Source organism: Mus pahari, chromosome 5 (assembly GCF_900095145.1).
Source record: "Mus pahari chromosome 5, PAHARI_EIJ_v1.1, whole genome shotgun sequence".
Classification (NCBI taxonomy): domain Eukaryota; kingdom Metazoa; phylum Chordata; class Mammalia; order Rodentia; family Muridae; genus Mus; species Mus pahari.
In genome coordinates this window covers 18,669,392-18,685,912 of record NC_034594.1, presented here as the reverse complement: position 1 = coordinate 18,685,912, position 16,521 = coordinate 18,669,392, and the positions used below count along the sequence as shown (strand labels likewise).

General features: G+C 36.7%; 1 protein-coding gene across 4 annotated transcripts in view; it reads left to right on the top strand.

Moving 5' to 3' along the window:
* Nucleotides 1–16,521, top strand: part of Rev1 (REV1 DNA directed polymerase) — a 75,171-nt gene that overhangs the window by 30,413 nt on the left and 28,237 nt on the right. For 2 of the 4 annotated variants that reach the window (XM_021199202.1, XM_021199203.2), the window contains exons 4-8: nt 1,813–1,981; nt 4,406–4,558; nt 7,164–7,867; nt 10,037–10,144; nt 12,099–12,215. In XM_021199202.1, the coding sequence (XP_021054861.1) occupies nt 1,813–1,981; nt 4,406–4,558; nt 7,164–7,867; nt 10,037–10,144; nt 12,099–12,215 (1,251 nt within the window). Of the gene's footprint in view, nt 1–1,812; nt 1,982–4,405; nt 4,559–7,163; nt 7,868–10,036; nt 10,145–12,098; nt 12,216–14,546; nt 14,747–16,521 lie in introns of those variants that run through there. The other 2 variants (XM_029539221.1, XM_021199204.1) reach the window with 2 other exon arrangements.

The window sequence follows — 16,521 nt, the reverse complement described above, 5'->3', positions numbered from 1 at the left end:
TAACTCGGAGGCCATTTATACTTGGGGCAGAATTTATACGTAACTGGCTGAGAAGCATGTCTGGATGCTCAGAGGAGCATCCAATGACTCTCCTGGACTCCTGTGAACTAACATCAGCAGCCAACAGGCTCAGCTAGGGGGACCTTCTATAGTTACAGCTTAACTCAGCATTATGGTAGGCACAGAGACTAGTTCTATATAACGTGCGCTCATATACATCATGTACACACACATAATAAGAAATAAACATTTTAATTGATATTTCTTTTTTTTTTTTTCTCGAGACAGGGTTTCTCTGTTTAGCCCTGACTGTCCTGGAACTCACTCCGTAGACCAGGCTGGCCTCGAACTCAGAAATCCACCTGCCTCTGCCTCCCGAGTGCTGGGATTAAAGGTGTGCGCCACCACACCCGGCTTAAATGATATTTCTTAGTCTAATATTTTTGCGTAGGTGTAGTTTTTGCCTTTGGTGTTAGTTAATTGATAACTTTCAAATTATTTTTAAGGCTGGGCAGTGGCGTCGCATGCCTTTAATTCCAGCACTCAGAAGGCAGAGGCAAGTAGATCTCAATGAGTTCAACGATAGCCAGGGCTACACAGAGAAACCTTGTCTCAGAATAAACCGAGAGAGAGAGAGAGAGAGAGAGAGAGAGAGAGAGAGAGAGAGAGAGAGAGAGAGGAAGCATCTATGGCCTGGCAAATACAGAAGTGGATGTTCACAGTCAGCTATTGGATGGAACACAGCTCCCCCAATGGAGGAGCTAGAGAAAGTACCCAAGGAGCTGAAAGGGTCTGCAACCCTATAGGTGGAACAACAATATGAACTAACCAGTACCCTCCAGAGCTTCTGTCTCTAGCTGCATATGTAGCAGAGGATGGCCTAGTTGGCCTTCAATGGGAGGAGAGGCCCCCTTGGTCTTGTGAAGATCATATGCCCCAGTACAGGGGAATGCCATGGGCCAGGAAGCAGAAGTGTGTGGGTTGGGGAGCAGGGGGTGGGGAAGATGGCATATGCGGAGGGGGGTTTTGGAGTGGAAACGAGGAAAGGGGATAAGATTTGAAATGTAAATAAAGAAAATATCCAATAAAGTCAAAAAGAAAAAGAAAAAAAAAAAAAGAAAAGAAAAGAAAAGAAAGCAGGGCTTCTCTGTGTAGCCCTGGATAACTTGGCACTCACTTTGTAGACTAGGCGGCTGCAAACTCACAGAGATCCATCTNAGAGAAGAGAGAGAAGAGAGAGAAGAGAGAGAAGAGAGAGAAGAGAGAGAAGAGAGAGAAGAGAGAGAAGAGAGAGAGAGGGGAGAGAGGGGAGAGGGGAGAGAGAGAGAGAATATGAACGAATATGAGAATATTTGTATGCTGGCTTGGAAGTTGTGGCTAGGGACGAGTGAGGTCAGAGGACACAGGGCTACCAGCCTTGCTGAGGCCCTCAGTTGTCAGCAGTGTCTGTGGTCAGCTCAGCTTCACAGCAGACGATGCAGCAGCTGGGAAGGTGCTCTGATCAAAAGTTGTAAGCATTTGCCTTATTTGGATTTGGCTCTTGTTTGAGGTCCTTGCTTGCTCTACTAGATGTCATTTAGCAGTAGATGGCTTTGTCTTGGTCTCTTGCAGCCAGGAGAAAATAATGTGTCAAGGCAGGATAGCTTTATCACACTGTTACTGTCTCCTAGCTTTGTTTCATGGCAACATAGCCAAGAAGAATGTGAACTAGTGTTGTTCTATTTAAATGGTCCTAGTTAAGGGATTATTACAACCTAACATTCTGCTGCCTTGTATATTAAACTGTTAATGTTTCAATACTGATTTTTACAGATCCTTCTGCTGAGGAATTGAGAAATCTAATGATGTTGCATGGAGGTCAATACCATGTGTATTATTCTAGATCCAAAACAACACACATTATTGCTACAAATCTTCCTAATGCCAAAATTAAAGAATTAAAGGGGGAAAAAGTAATACGACCAGAATGGATTGTGGAAAGGTAAGTTTAATCAGTAAGTTCTTTAAAAACTCCAGTGTTTTTATTTTTACAAAACTGGCCTTACTTCAAATAGCATGTGTCTGCTGACTGAGTCTGAACACATGGTATGCTTTGGAAGCCATTTCAAATGCAGAAATATGGCTAATAGTGTTGCCACTTCAGCTGCCAGAAAGCAGAGGAGATAATACAGACAAGCAGCAAGAAGTAGTCAGTAGTACTTGACAAGTATTTGTGTGCTCAGTGCTTGGTGGGGGTGTTTGTTCTTGGGAAACCTCACTCACCGAAGCCTTGTACTGCCTCATGGAATTTCCTTCTGTTGGGAGACACAGAACAGTAAGCTTTATATAGAGTGAATTGCATCTTTTTTTATAATGTATGTATGTTGGTCAGTTTTTAAGTTTTCACAAGTTAGTTATTTGGGAAGAGGGAACTTCAGTTGAGAAATTCCCTTCATGCGATTGGGTGCTCGGTGTTGATTTGTGTCACTCTGCCTGCTGTCATTGAGGTCATTAAGGTAGACAAGAACAAGACTACAGATTTTATTTGTTCTTCGCCTCTTGGTTTTACTTAAAATGTGCAAGAGGTTTACACAGGTGTGATTTTTGTGCTGTCCCTCCTTTGTCATCATGATGAGAAGGATGGAGAGTTACTGTAAGTGTTAAGTATCTCTGCTTGAGAGTGCAGGGAGCAGGTGAGCTGTCATAGTGGGACTGTAAGGCACATCCATGTTAGGTAGTTAGGTGGAAATAGATGTGACAAAGAATATAAAGTAACAAATGTCTAACTTGAGGATCTTTAGTTCTGGTATTATAATGTAACTTACAATTTTGATATGCCTTAATAATCCATTTGGGTAAATGAAAATTAAACCTTTCTAGCTTATGTTCTTGATTTTTTTTTTTTTTCTAGCTTATGTTCTTTACTGTTGTGACTTAGTAGTTTCAGCATTTGGATGTAGTGTTAGGTACATTCAGTAGGATTATTAAATATCTTCCAGTATAATTTCACAAAGGACAATGGCTATACAATTACTTATAAGGGTGTTATGATTGTTGACTCAAGTTTAAAAAGTAGTTGTCTATAAGACAGTTCAATCGTTCCCCACAGCTTGTTTCTTTAAAGCTATGCAGAAGGTAGAAGAAAATTTAAAAAATGTTGACTTTTTAATTTATGAGACAAAAGTTTATCAAGGTTTTTATTATTTTACTGAATAGTTTTACAGAGAAAGTTTTAGGGTTTTTTTGTTTGTTTGTTTGTTTATAAATCAGAGACTTAGTGAAAAATAAATAAATAAATAAACTAAGCTATAGCAATGGCCGCCAAGCCTGCCAACCTGAGCTTGTTTCCCCAGGACAACATGGTGGAAGGTCAGCATATGGCTTCCATGAGCTGTCCCCTGACTTCCACTGAGTCAGTCAGTCTGTCTCTATTCTTCCCTCCCTTCCTCTCTGCCTCCCTCTTTTCCTCCCTCCCCTTCAAATGTGATATGAAGGAAAAGAGGGAGGGAGGGAGGGAGGAAGGAAGGTAAAGACAGACATAAATTTCCTTATACTTAAGTTCCACCTGTTTTTTAAATTTGGTTATTGGCCTAAATATTATTAGCCAATTATCTGAAAATTGAAAGTGAACTTACATTTTTTTTTTTTTTTAAGATTTATTTATTTATTATATGTAAGTACACTGTAGCTGTCTCCAGACACTCCAGAAGAGGGCATCAGATCTTGTTATGGCTGGTTGTGAGCCACTATGTGGTTGCTGGGATTTGAACTCCAGACCTTCGGAAGAGCAGTCGGGTGCTCTTACCCACTGAGCCATCTCACCAGCCCCCGTGAACTTACATTTTTAAAGATAGATGGTAGCTAATATAACTCATAACTTATTAACAAGCAGAGATTAATTTAAGATATCTTAATGAAGACAAATAGGGTGACATATGCCTGTAATTCCAACACTTGGAAGGTAGAGGCAGGAGAGTTCAGGGCCAGCCTTCAGCCTCATGGGACTCTTGCTGCTTCAAGAAACAAATTGAATTTGTTTCAGTTCTGTTGTATGAACAGAGTGTGCCAGTATCACTCAGGATTGGAGTGCTAGAGTTCACCTACATTTTTGTCACAGTGTTTGAGCTGTACCAAACACTTGGGGTTAAATATATTTCAGCCCGCTAGAGATCATACCAAAAATCTCTTGTCTCTTACAACTCTGATACACACAAAAGTAATTTAATAATTTTAATACATATTCTTTATTTTGTCCTATATTCTTCAATTTTAGTTTTTTCTTGTAATGCATTTAATAGTATATTAAGACCACTAAAACAAATGAGAAGGAATACACTAGGAAACAGATGGCCTGTTAACTTTGGATTTTCTTGAAGCTCACTCTCACCTAGTCTGAAACTGATTTGGTGTTGCCTTTCTGTTTCAGCATCAAAGCTGGGAGACTCTTGTCCCCTGCTCCCTATCAGCTCTACACCAAGCCGTCCACTGCACAGAAGAGTCTCAGCTTCAATCCTGTGTGCAAGCCTGAGGGTCCTGGGCCAGGTCCAAGCAGTACAGCCAGACAGCTCAACAACAGGGTGTAAGTGTGGGTACATTAGAAAGCCAATAAAAATGGTTTTAGTAGTGAGTATGGTCCCTGTTCTACTGAAGATAGAAGCAAATATTTTAAAAGCTGGGCATTCAACTTTCATAAACATTTTAAATGATATATAGGGCTATGGCCCTATATATTAACCCATTTTGTAATAAAGTTAGAGAAGCACAGTATAAACAAGTTTTTCTAGTTATACTAAATTCTTTCTTGTGGATTTTCATGAAAAGTATTTTCTGGTAAGCAGCTTTCTGAAGTATGTTACTTTCTTAAAAACTGAAAGGTACTTTCCTTATGCTCCATGCATAGAAAAATAATTAAATTGCTTATGTTTGCAGGTTGCTTTTGAAAAATTAAATATTTGTAATATTAAGTCTGTAAATATATTAGTTGTTGATTCTCAGTTAGAGTTATGGAGTCACTCTAGACGTTATTAATGTATATTTTTTTAAAATATGTTGGATTTAAGTTCTAATTGCAGTAATTTTGAGTGCATTGGCTTCTCTTTCAGAGTAGCCTGTTGCCTTAACTTGTGGATCAAGTGGTCACTGTCACTGTCCTTGTCCTTTTTTAATAAGTTGCTTACTGTGGGAGTTGGGTTTTCCCCAGGAGATGAGGAATCTCACCTGGAGGACTCAACATCACTGCCTCTGTAGTTTTTTCTTCTTGTCACCTGTTACTTGCCTTACTCACCCAGAAGTCCACATGAAATTCTTTAATATATTTCAAACTACTAATCTTCAACATACTACCACTAATAATCACTAATAACAGGAAAAGCACAAAATACGCCTTTTTTTCTCTTAGACTGATGCAAGTAGAAAATAGATTTTTCTCAATATTATTTCCGTTGCTAGTTTTAGGAAGAATTTACCTTTGAGATCTGACTTCTTAATACAAATAAAAATATTGTTACTTGCTTAAATGTGTGTTTTAGTATATATTTTACATAGCTCTTTTCAAAATGTGCATTTGTCTATCTGAGGTACCAGTATAGAATCAGCATGTATTATTAACTATATGTTTTCTTGCCAGCAGTACATGCATTTTTGTTGGTTGTGCTACTATTGGTCATATAAAGAGCCATCATAATCCAGTGACACCAGAAAGCTAATTGTCAGAGTTTTGTTTTGTTTTTGAGACAGGGTTTCTCTGTATAGCCCTGGCTGTCCTGTAACTCACTTTGTAGACCAGGCTGGCCTTGAACTCACAGAGATCTGCCTGCCTCTGTTTCTGAGTGCTGAGTTTTAAGTCCTGTGCCTGCCTGATTTTTTTATATACTAACATCACTTTGTTGACTTCTGGGTGTTTGGTGAGAACTAGTATAACTTGCACCTTAAAGATGTCTAAATGGATCTTCACTTCCTGCTCTTTCCTTTATCCTAACAGGCAGGCAGGCTTCCTCTGATTTGGGACTAAATAGGCTTTCTTTTAATTAATTCCAATTTGTGTTCTTCTTTCACTGTCCTTTTATGAGAGTTGGATGTACTCAGAATTGGTTGTCATAGTGAATGAAAGATTCAGCCAGGGCCTAAGCCAAGTAGAAATGGCTGGGGATTTTTTTGTTTGTTTGTTTTTGCATCTATCCTGTATGGTTTTTCTATATAGTCAGACCATTACCAAAAAGTCAAGTTGGCACTGGGGTGAGGACCTTAACAACATCTGGTAGTCTGACCCTCAGACTGGAGTTGTAAGAGTAATTGGATTAATACTATAGACAGATACTTGAAAGAATGAATTACTGGAGTAATCCAGTTTTGGATATTGTTACTTACATGTCTTTATGAAGACAAATTAATTTTGTCCTTATTAATGTTGCTTAAAAAACAAAACAAAACATGTAACCAGGATGTGAATTTAGTATAATATTTGTCATAGATCCTGCCTGCATTTGTAAGCCTGTGACCATATGATCTAGATTGCCATTGGATGTCTGTGGCATCTAAATCCACATTTCTGGTTTATTTGTTCAAGTGTTATTTTCTTGTAAAAAAAATTGTACTGAGTTAATACTGCATACTTGATTCTTACATTATACCATCTGGAATAGCAGTAAGCCAGCTGGTTTGTGATTGAATACAGTCTCACTAGCTCTCATGTTGACTGGAGCTAACTAGCAACTTCAGTCCCATGTGTTGTGGTATTGGGTTTAATGTGTTAGAGAATGACTTACATAAAAAGTACAGTAAAACTATAACAGGGACAGAGGGAAAACTTATTTGATCATTTTATGAAAAACAGATAGTAAATAAATGACAACTCCTGTGCTTTGGAAGTTAGAGGTGATAGTTTTTCTAGAGAAAGTTTCAGAATACCAGTGGGCATGCCTGTGCGTGCCTGTAATCTCAGTAATAAATGTCGGTAGAAGGCCATTTAAAGAGTAGGCATCTTAGACTTTTTTTTATTATTGAAAAGAAAAGAAAGAAAATATCAATGTTTCTTTAGTTTAGACAAGGCTTATCCTTTGTTGAAACAAAAATAAAATGTTTATGGTTTAGCTGTTAGTATTTTAAGAGGGAAACAGTAAGTCACAAGGAATTTTTTTTAAGCTTTCAAATCATATACATTAACTTAGATTCTTCTTATACTTTAGAAATCACATAATTAAGAAGATTGAGACAGAAAGTGAAGTGAAAGCAAATGGACTGAGCAGCTGGAATGAAGACGGTGCAAATGATGATTTTAGTTTTGAGGACCTGGAACATACATTTTCAGGAAGGAAACAGAATGGAGTAATGCATCCCAGAGATACCGCTGTCATTTTTAATGGACACACCCATAGTTCAAATGGTGCCTTAAAGACACAAGATTGCTTGGTGCCTGTGGGCAACAGTGTTGCTAGCAGGCTCTCTTTAGACTCTGCCCAGGAGGAGAAGAGGGCAGAGAAGAGCAACACCGACTTCAGAGACTGCACAGCGCAGCACTTGCAGCACAGCACCAGAAGTGCAGATGCTTTGCAGAGTCCACACAGAACTAATTCTCTTTCACCATCTTTGCACAGTAACACTAAAATCAATGGTGCTCACCACTCCACTGTTCAGGGGCCTTCAAGCACAAAAAGCACTTCTGTTCTGACTCTTAGTAAAGTAGCGCCTTCAGTGCCATCCAAACCATTGGACTGCAACTTCATTTCAGATTTCTATTCGCGTTCAAGACTGCATCACATCTCAACATGGAAGTGTGAATTGACTGAGTTTGTCAATACCCTACAGAGACAAAGTAGTGGTATCTTTCCGGGAAGGGAAAAGTTAAAAAAAGTGAAAACAGGCAGGTCTTCTCTTGTTGTAACTGACACAGGTAGATACTAAAATTGTTTTCTTCAAAACAGTTCTATTTAATTTTGTTCTGATTTTGTTATTATTCTAATTATTACAAACTTCTTAATATAGAAAACCTTCAGGAATATCAGGTTATATAAGTTACAGTAAGTATACCTGAAAACTTCATTACTATTTTTTATTTTAGATTTAATTGTGGTAACTTAAAATGTTGGGTCATTTCAACACTGTCAGAACTGGGACTCCAAGCATTCCTTCCTCATGGAGACTTTTATACATTGTTGGTTTTGAACTGTATAAATATAACATTTTATATTCCATGTCTAATCTCCTGTGAGAATGAAGTTGATTGGTAAGGGTAATTGTGAATTTCTAGACGCTTGCTTCATTAAAAATTAAACAATGACATATAACTGTTGCACTTACAGTGGTAAACTTGGATTGTTTTTATATCTATACAGATTGTTTATGTATGTGCTTAATACTTGTCATCTAAATCCAACAGGAAGCTGTTGTGTGACAGTTGTTACTTAAACTAGATTCTAGTTCAGATCCAGTTTGAAGTTTTGGTTGTTTTTGACAAAGGGTTTGGCTTTCTTTTGTGGCTGTGTGGCAAAAGACAGTTCCAAGATTATGTGAAAGTAATCTTTATAACAGTGAAAAGGGAGGCATTTAGATTATGTTATATCTTTTTTTTTAACCTGAAAGTCACTTAATTTTGAAAGCTTTAAAATACTATAATGAATTAGGTTCATGAATGGGAGTAAATTCATAAATTTTTATTTTGTAAGAAAGTGTTTGATAGGTATTTTATTTATACATTCTGTACCCCTTAAATATTTAATACTATTTTAGGTTGTTTACCTTCTGTTTCATAACACTTTGAAACAGTAGAATTGTGATCTTTGTTTGCCTTACATGTGCAAAGTCCTGAGTTTGATAATTTGCACTGCAGAAGAAAGATTGTGATTATTAAAATTTTCATAGAAAATGGCAAGGGTTTGATTTAGATAGTGTAGCCTGAATCTGAATCCTTGCTCTGCCACTTTCTGCAACAGGAACATGCATGGGTATTTGCCTTTCTTGCCTATTTCCTCTCTGCAAGAGGAATGGCAGGAATCAGTGATATCCAGCGTATGTCTGCTTAAAGATAACATGGAGAAAGGGTCAGTGTCTTGTACCTAGTGAGACTAGACAGTTATCTCACAGTTAATTCATGAAGTGGCTCAATTGTTGAGAGTAAGGTTTTTGTTTTTGTTTTTTTTTTTTAACTTATAAAGCTGGTAGGCAAGAATATTCTCTGAGATCAGAACTCCTTACAAGGTTATAAAGTTCCTAGATTTTAGATTCTTAGATTTAGGCCCTGTACTATTCAATTTTGAGTACCAGGAGAAGTAATAGTAACGATGTTATTATAAGGTAATATTGTCCTAATAGTTGGATTATAATAACCCTTATAAACACATCTATGGTTATTCTAAGTCATTTATTGTCCTAATGTGATAATACTTACCTTCATCTGCATAAATGTAATAAACATGCTCCAGAACTAGTAACATGTAATGGTATAAGAAAAGTTTCCATTGTGTATAGATTTTTGTTCTGTGGACTGCCTTTTGAAGCATGTCTAATGAGAATAGTAGCATGAACGTCTAAGAGCTTAGAATTCAAACTGGGAACTCACTGGCTGTAGGACTTACTAGTCTGTAAAAGGTAGGAGTGGTAGTGCTATGAGAATTAATCAAAATTAACCCCATAAACCTCTTGTGCCTTGTACCTACCCAGGTGCATTGAATGGTAGTAGCCATTGTTGTTGTTTCATGAAATGTTTGTAGGGTGTGGGGAATGGAGCTTATCAAAGATGACTTAGCTCCATGGAACTCAGCATGTGAAACTACAGACAGCAAAATTGTTATAAACATATATTTTAAAATTATCTAAATAAAGTCATAATTTTAAGAGAAGACTTTTAGAAAGTAGAATAGGAAATGATATAGTATTATTAGAATTGATTTAAAATTCTATCAGAAAACTAAAGAAAGTGAATATTTGTTTACTGGGGTGGTACACAGTCCATAATATATTCTATACTAAGATATCATTCATCTTCAATATGATTTTGAAAATGAACTAGACCTGTTTTTAATAAGAATTAGCTTGGGTTTGAATGTTATCTTTTTCCTTCTAGGCACTATGTCAGTGTTGAGCTCACCCAGACATCAGAGCTGTGTGATGCATGTTGATATGGACTGCTTCTTTGTATCAGTGGGTATACGAAATAGACCAGATCTCAAAGGTCTGTATTCCTGTCTGTTTTAAGAAAATGGATAAATTGTTATGAGTATATATGTCCTAATTGATAACGTGTTCTTTGAAAAGTATTTTGATTTTCCTTGGTCAAATCAGTTCCTTTCTTCAAGTTGGCTGGACTCCATTATCACAGGTGTAGGGAAATTAGAAAACTAGTGCTTGGTGTAAGGTGAAATATACAGAAAGAAGGATCTTAAATTGAGCACTCTATTATCACATAGATGAGGCCTTCTGAATATTTTCCATATCTTTTTATAGTTTGTTAAAGGGAATTTTTTGGTATCCTGTGTCTTCAGATTTTCTATTTTTCCTGTTCAAATAACTCTCCACCCTCATTGTAGGTAAACACCCTAACTTTTGGCTTGTGAGAGATAATTTTGTAGCATTGAGTCAACTGGGCAGTCTATTGTTAATGAAATTTTAGGTTTATTTATGTACTGCTTACTGTCATTAGAAGTATTCAGGATTTTTCTGAAGTTCTTTCTGGACAAGATAGCTACATTAGCATTTTCTCTTAAAAGTTGTTTTTTCTCTTAACTAAATAGGAGTTAGGGGACTGAAAAATCCTAGAAAATTCTAGGTTCCCAATAGGGCCTTAATTTTGTCCTTAGTTAAGTTGCCACTCAGCTCTGAAAGGGTGTTTAGAATGTGAAGGAATTTGATTTTAGCCTATGGATAACTTACCAGCTAGTAGATTGTGATTTTTGGTTAGCTTCTATGGAGGGCAAGAAGGTTCTGTGTGTATGTGCTTCTTTGTTCTGAACTGCTTGCCTTCTAAACCTGTTTTATACCACTTGTAAATCAATTTTACAACATTATAGCTGTCTTGTAACTTAATACATACACAAAGGAAATGAAACATTAAAGTAATGTTCTTAACCAAAGCAAAAACTAGGGGTCTGGAAATTCACATTTGGTTATATATAATCAAAGTTCAGATTTTGATTGTTATTTATGAATCTCTAACTTATTTCTTTTTAAATAAAATTAAAAGGATAAATGTACATGTTGAACCTACAGAACTATAAAAAGTCTGTTTATAGTTTTTCTTTCATTGTCCACTCCTACAATCTGAACTTGGGGTCTGAGTTGCCCATTTTTCATTGTAAGAAATCCAAAGCAGGGCTGGAGAAGATAGCTCAGAGGTTAAAAGCACTTGTTGCTTGCTCTTCCAGAGGTCCTGAGTTCAATTCCCAGCAGCCTCATGGTGTCTCACAACCATCTATAATAAGATCTTATGCCCTCTTCTGGTGTGTCAGAAGACAGCTACAGTGTACTCATATAAATGAAATAAGTAAATCTTTAACAAAAAGAAAAAAAAAATCAAAAGCCAAAAGCCATGGGAAACTTACTTTGCTGCTTTTAGATTGAGTCAGTTTATCAGAAATATCACTGGAGTCATACTTGGTGGCACATGTTTTTAATCCCAGTACTCTGGAGGCAGGTGGATCTCTGTTAGTTCCTGGATAGCCTGGTCTACATAGAGAATTCCAGAACTTCCTAGACCCTGTCTTTTTTTTTTTTTTTAAAAAAAAAAAAAACCAACACGCGCTGAGGGACTGGAGAGATGGCTCTGCAGTTAAGAGCATTGACTGCTCTTCTGAAGGTCCTGAGTTCAAATCCCAGCAACTACATGGTGACTCACAACCATCCATAATGAGATCTGATGCCCTCTTCTGGTGTGTCTGAAGACAGCTACAGTGTACTTACAAATAATAATAAATAAATCTTTTAAAAAAAAAAAACTCGCTGAAACTGTCCCTTTTAATGAAAATGAAAACCTTAGGCGAGTTATATGGTGATGGGTATACTAGCTTATTGAAGATTTAATGCCCATATGATTAAAGAACAACTTTAAAATCTCATGAAAATTTCTCTATTACCTATTCTTAACATCCTTTTGTACTTAGAGAAAAAAAATGTAATTTTTTTTCTCACAGGAAAACCAGTGGCTGTTACAAGTAACAGAGGCACAGGAAAGGCACCTTTACGTCCTGGTGCTAACCCGCAGCTGGAATGGCAGTATTACCAGAATAGAGCCCTGAGAGGAAAAGCAGGTACACACGCGTTCTTGAACCCATACACTCCTATGGATGGCCTCGGATGCTGCTGGTGGTGTTGGTGCTGTAGAAGTAAAAGTAGAATTAGAATAATTAGCTCTTCCAGGCTGAAGGCTTTAAGGATTCTAGTGACAACTTGAATCAAAACAAAATCTGAATCTATAAACAGATGACTGGTATATAGTTAATGATTTCTGGAATTGGATGATGGTGTTTTCCTGGAACTCAGGTATGATTTTTAAAACGGTGATTAATCTACTTTTTATAATTTAGATTGGGAATGAAAAGCTTGATTGTTTCATAGAAACATTGATCTGGATAAGTTATTAGCCATTTGGCTTATGTCACAGTAAAGATACTGAAGATTGTGTTCATCAGTATTTTTAAGAATTTAAAGTTAGACACCATGGTACCTAATCCCAGCCTTAGAGATGGCACCAGAGTAGTACTTTCAGGGGAAGGCTACAGAGTAGGGAAACTGATTCAAGGAAGGACAGACACAACCTCTGTTGGAACTAGAATCTAAATGCTTCATTTGAGTGAACTTGTTTCTTAGAAGAAACATCTTCATAGCTGTCTTGGAAAACTAGTCTCTTTACAATCATAAGATCTTCATGTGTTTTTATTGCCCTGCCTTAAAGTTATTAAGAACTATTTACCTAGAAAGTCTTTCACATTAGTTTCCTTGTAGAGTATCTTGTAAAACCACAATTTTTTTTTTAAAAATAATTCTTTTAGAAAAACATTAACCAGACGACATAATACATACAGCGCAGTAGAGGTTCTAGCTTGGTTTTATCCCAGTTACTTCTGTTCCCTGTTTTGTCAGATATAAAACCCGGGGATAATTTTAGAGACCCTGATGAGGCAAAACAGTCTGGATGTCTGGATTTCTTTTCTACACTTAGTCTTTGTTGGTTGCAGTCATCTGCTTTACAGTGAATATCGGGCAGGGCAGTTGTAGACTCCCATTTGTACTTGGTATGTGTATCCACTTCTCACGTTTTCTAAGGCTTTTCCTAGTTGGTCAATGTTTTCAGAGGCTTTGAGACCCTAGTGATTTGTGTCAGTAGACTGTGGGGTGCCTTCCTGACTGTGGAGGCGTCACTTCATGGTTGACGGTTAGTGTTCCTTTGGACACGGTTGCTTTTTCTCTCTGTGTGTTCTATATGGTATTATTAAAAAGATAAAAACTTGTTATAGAAAGCAAGAAATGTGTAGCTAAAGGAAGCACACTTGTCACATATTGAACACTAAGTGAATACTTAGTGAAAAAAAAAAAACAGATATGTATGTTTGGTGGATTCTCTAAGTTTCTTTGTTGCTCAGACTGGTGGGTAGAGTCTAAGTCAGCTGCTTGTTTGAGCAGTCTGCATCTAGATTTTGACCTTGGTAGGCACTTGTTCTTTGAAAGTAGCAGGGAGCTGATCTTCTTTTGTCTTGCTTTCCATCACTGTCTGGCCATACATGGTTTTGCAGTAAAATATTTTCCTTGATAACTTAATTATCTTCATCTTTGTAGCCACTGGATTTTTTATAATATTTTAACAGCCTTCTATAATTCATATCTCCTTCACTTCTGTTGGATGGTGCAACAGAAGCCAAATATTAGGGGAAATATTTAGGTATTGAAACTGACACAAGATTTTCCTCTCCTTAGAAAAAGTGACTATAATACCTTGATATTCTTATTTTAACTTGAGAACATTCATATTTGTATCTTAAGCCCTTTGACCCATTTGGAGCTTGTAAAAAATATTTGCTATACATAAAAGGACTAGATTGTCTTTTATTAAGTTCACAGCCACACCTGTGCCCAGAACTTGTTTTCCTGTTCTTTTGTTCCACTTTTCCTGATCTCTCTTTCTTTAGATCATTATTAGAGATAGCACCCAAACCCCAGAGTACTAATGATCAGTTTAGAAGTTAGACTCTTGGACTTATACACACCAGCTTTATAAAAGTCGTTCTAATATTTTGGTTTGTGTGGTTAGATGAGGCAGAATATTAGAACCAAAAAAGCATCTTTAGTCTTTATTAGAGACTGATTTCTTGTTCCTTATACTCAGAACTTAGGTTTGTGTAAGCGGGCGTCTCATCCATTCATGACTTCCTTTGTGAGCTGTCTCCTGAATCATCTCGTTGATGATGTCATTCAGAGCCATTTGACCTCTGCACTTTGTGGTTGGGGCCTTTTACCCCTGCCTGGATTCCCAGGATGCAGATGTTTTCTATCCCTTCAACAAACTTCAGTTTTCATTCTAAAGAGCAACAGTTTAAAAAATCGTATTAGTCATAGATTTATTCTCAGCGATTTCTTTTTCACAGACTTGTGTCCTGGCCTCTGATTTCTCCAACCGTTCCTCCACATTCTCCATGTGCCCGTCTAGTTTGTCAAGTTTTGATCAGCAGTTCTCTACTTTGCCCTCCAGTGAGGACAGTGTATCCCTGCATTTCCCCGAATCTCACATGAAGCAACTCACTCCGCTGGTGGAGAGACCCACGCACTCTGCTGCATTGTGGAACAGGTCAGCCAGCCCAGTGAAGAGGAACACCATGGTGCTGCCTCTCAGGCCAGGGCATTGGGGGCGCATGGACCACATTCTGATTTCACTTCAAATGAGACTCTTATTTAAATAGTCCTTCAAATACTAAGGTCATGTAACTCCCTTTTAAAGCATAATTCATGGTTATAACTTTGGAAGATAGCAGATTGTGGCTGTGCTCTTTGTTTAGTAGTACCCTCTGTTGATCTGTTACTGACAACCCTTAAATTCTTATAGATTAGATAGTGGACTGATACAGAAACACTGAATAATCTGCTCACTTTCTGTCTTGAGTTCATAAGAGTGTGGCATATATTTACATTTTACCAAAAGACATAGTGCACATTGCGTACTCTTGTTTTTATTTTTAGATGCAAGTAGCAGTTAACTCCCACCAGTTTGGCTTGTATTTGTGGTGTTCATGTATGAGTGTTAGGATCTGGAAATATTTACACAGGTTGTACATTAGGTAAAGATGTTCATGGTTATTGGTCAGATAAGGAAGAGTTATTGTACTAATGAAGCCAGATATTGTGTTGTGTTTTTCTGGTGGTGCAATAACTTGGTTGTTTTCATGGAGCATTGAGGCTCTTAATTTAGTGAAAAAGAGGTAGTGAGTAGTTTGTTAGCGGTGTGCTATTGTAGTGTATTTACAACAACAGCTTTGGGATTAGCTAAAGTGATAAGTTTGAGCCTTGCTTTACTAATGATGTTTATAGAGTAAAAACATGTTTGAGATCATGTTTTAAGACTGTAGTATGAATCGCTTCTTGGCCTTTTGGCTAAGATCAAGTGAAGAATGTAGTATGATTTTAATAAAAAGTTGTATAAAAACATACTTTATCTTTAACCTAATAGTATTATCCTGAGACTAAGACCAAAACTTTAATGTACTTCTCAATTATTAGTGAATCTCTGTCATGTAGCTACTAGGTTCTCTAGGCTGGGCACTTTTATATATCTGGGTGAGATTGTAAATTTGGTTTGGATATTAGAAATGTTGGTGAGTTATTGTTCTGCTGAGTCTAGAATTATGTTCTGTAAAACAGTTACTACTGATTGTAATTGAGCTCAAGTTTTTACCAAGAAGGTGCAGTTGCTAAACTTAGAAGTAGGAAATAATACTATTAGTCTGTTTTTATCTGGTGTGTATAGACGAAAAACCTTGAAGATGAAGCATCTTTATAGTATATGAAGACATATTTATGTACTATACATATATACATATTATATATGTATGTGCATATATGTATATATGTAGTGTATAGATTAGATTATCTGATTACACTGGCTTAATTTCTGAATATAAGGAACAAGAAACCAAAGTATCTAAAAAGTATTACTAAGTTACTGTTTTATCAGAAATTTGATTTTTCTTTAACATATTAGTTTTAAAGTTCTATAGAAATTTCTTTTAGGAAATAACAACAAAAAAAATCATTCTAAAAACCTTGTATTTTCTTTTAACTTTCTCCCATTACAGTGAGCTGCATAGTTCTCCTAAGGCAAGGGGAGAGAGCTTATCTCCCTGATCACTTCACCCTTGTCTACCCTGAGCGACTGTGTTACAGGAGAGATAGTTTGCATTTATTGTGATGTGATGTGTTTTTATCTGACTGTTGCTGAAGAATATAATGAAAGAAAACAGTTTTATTAGCTTTGTTGTACTAAATATAAAAATAATTCCAATTCAATAGGTATTTGGAATTTAAACATTTGCATCTGAAAATATAGAAAACAGATTTCTTTAATAAAAG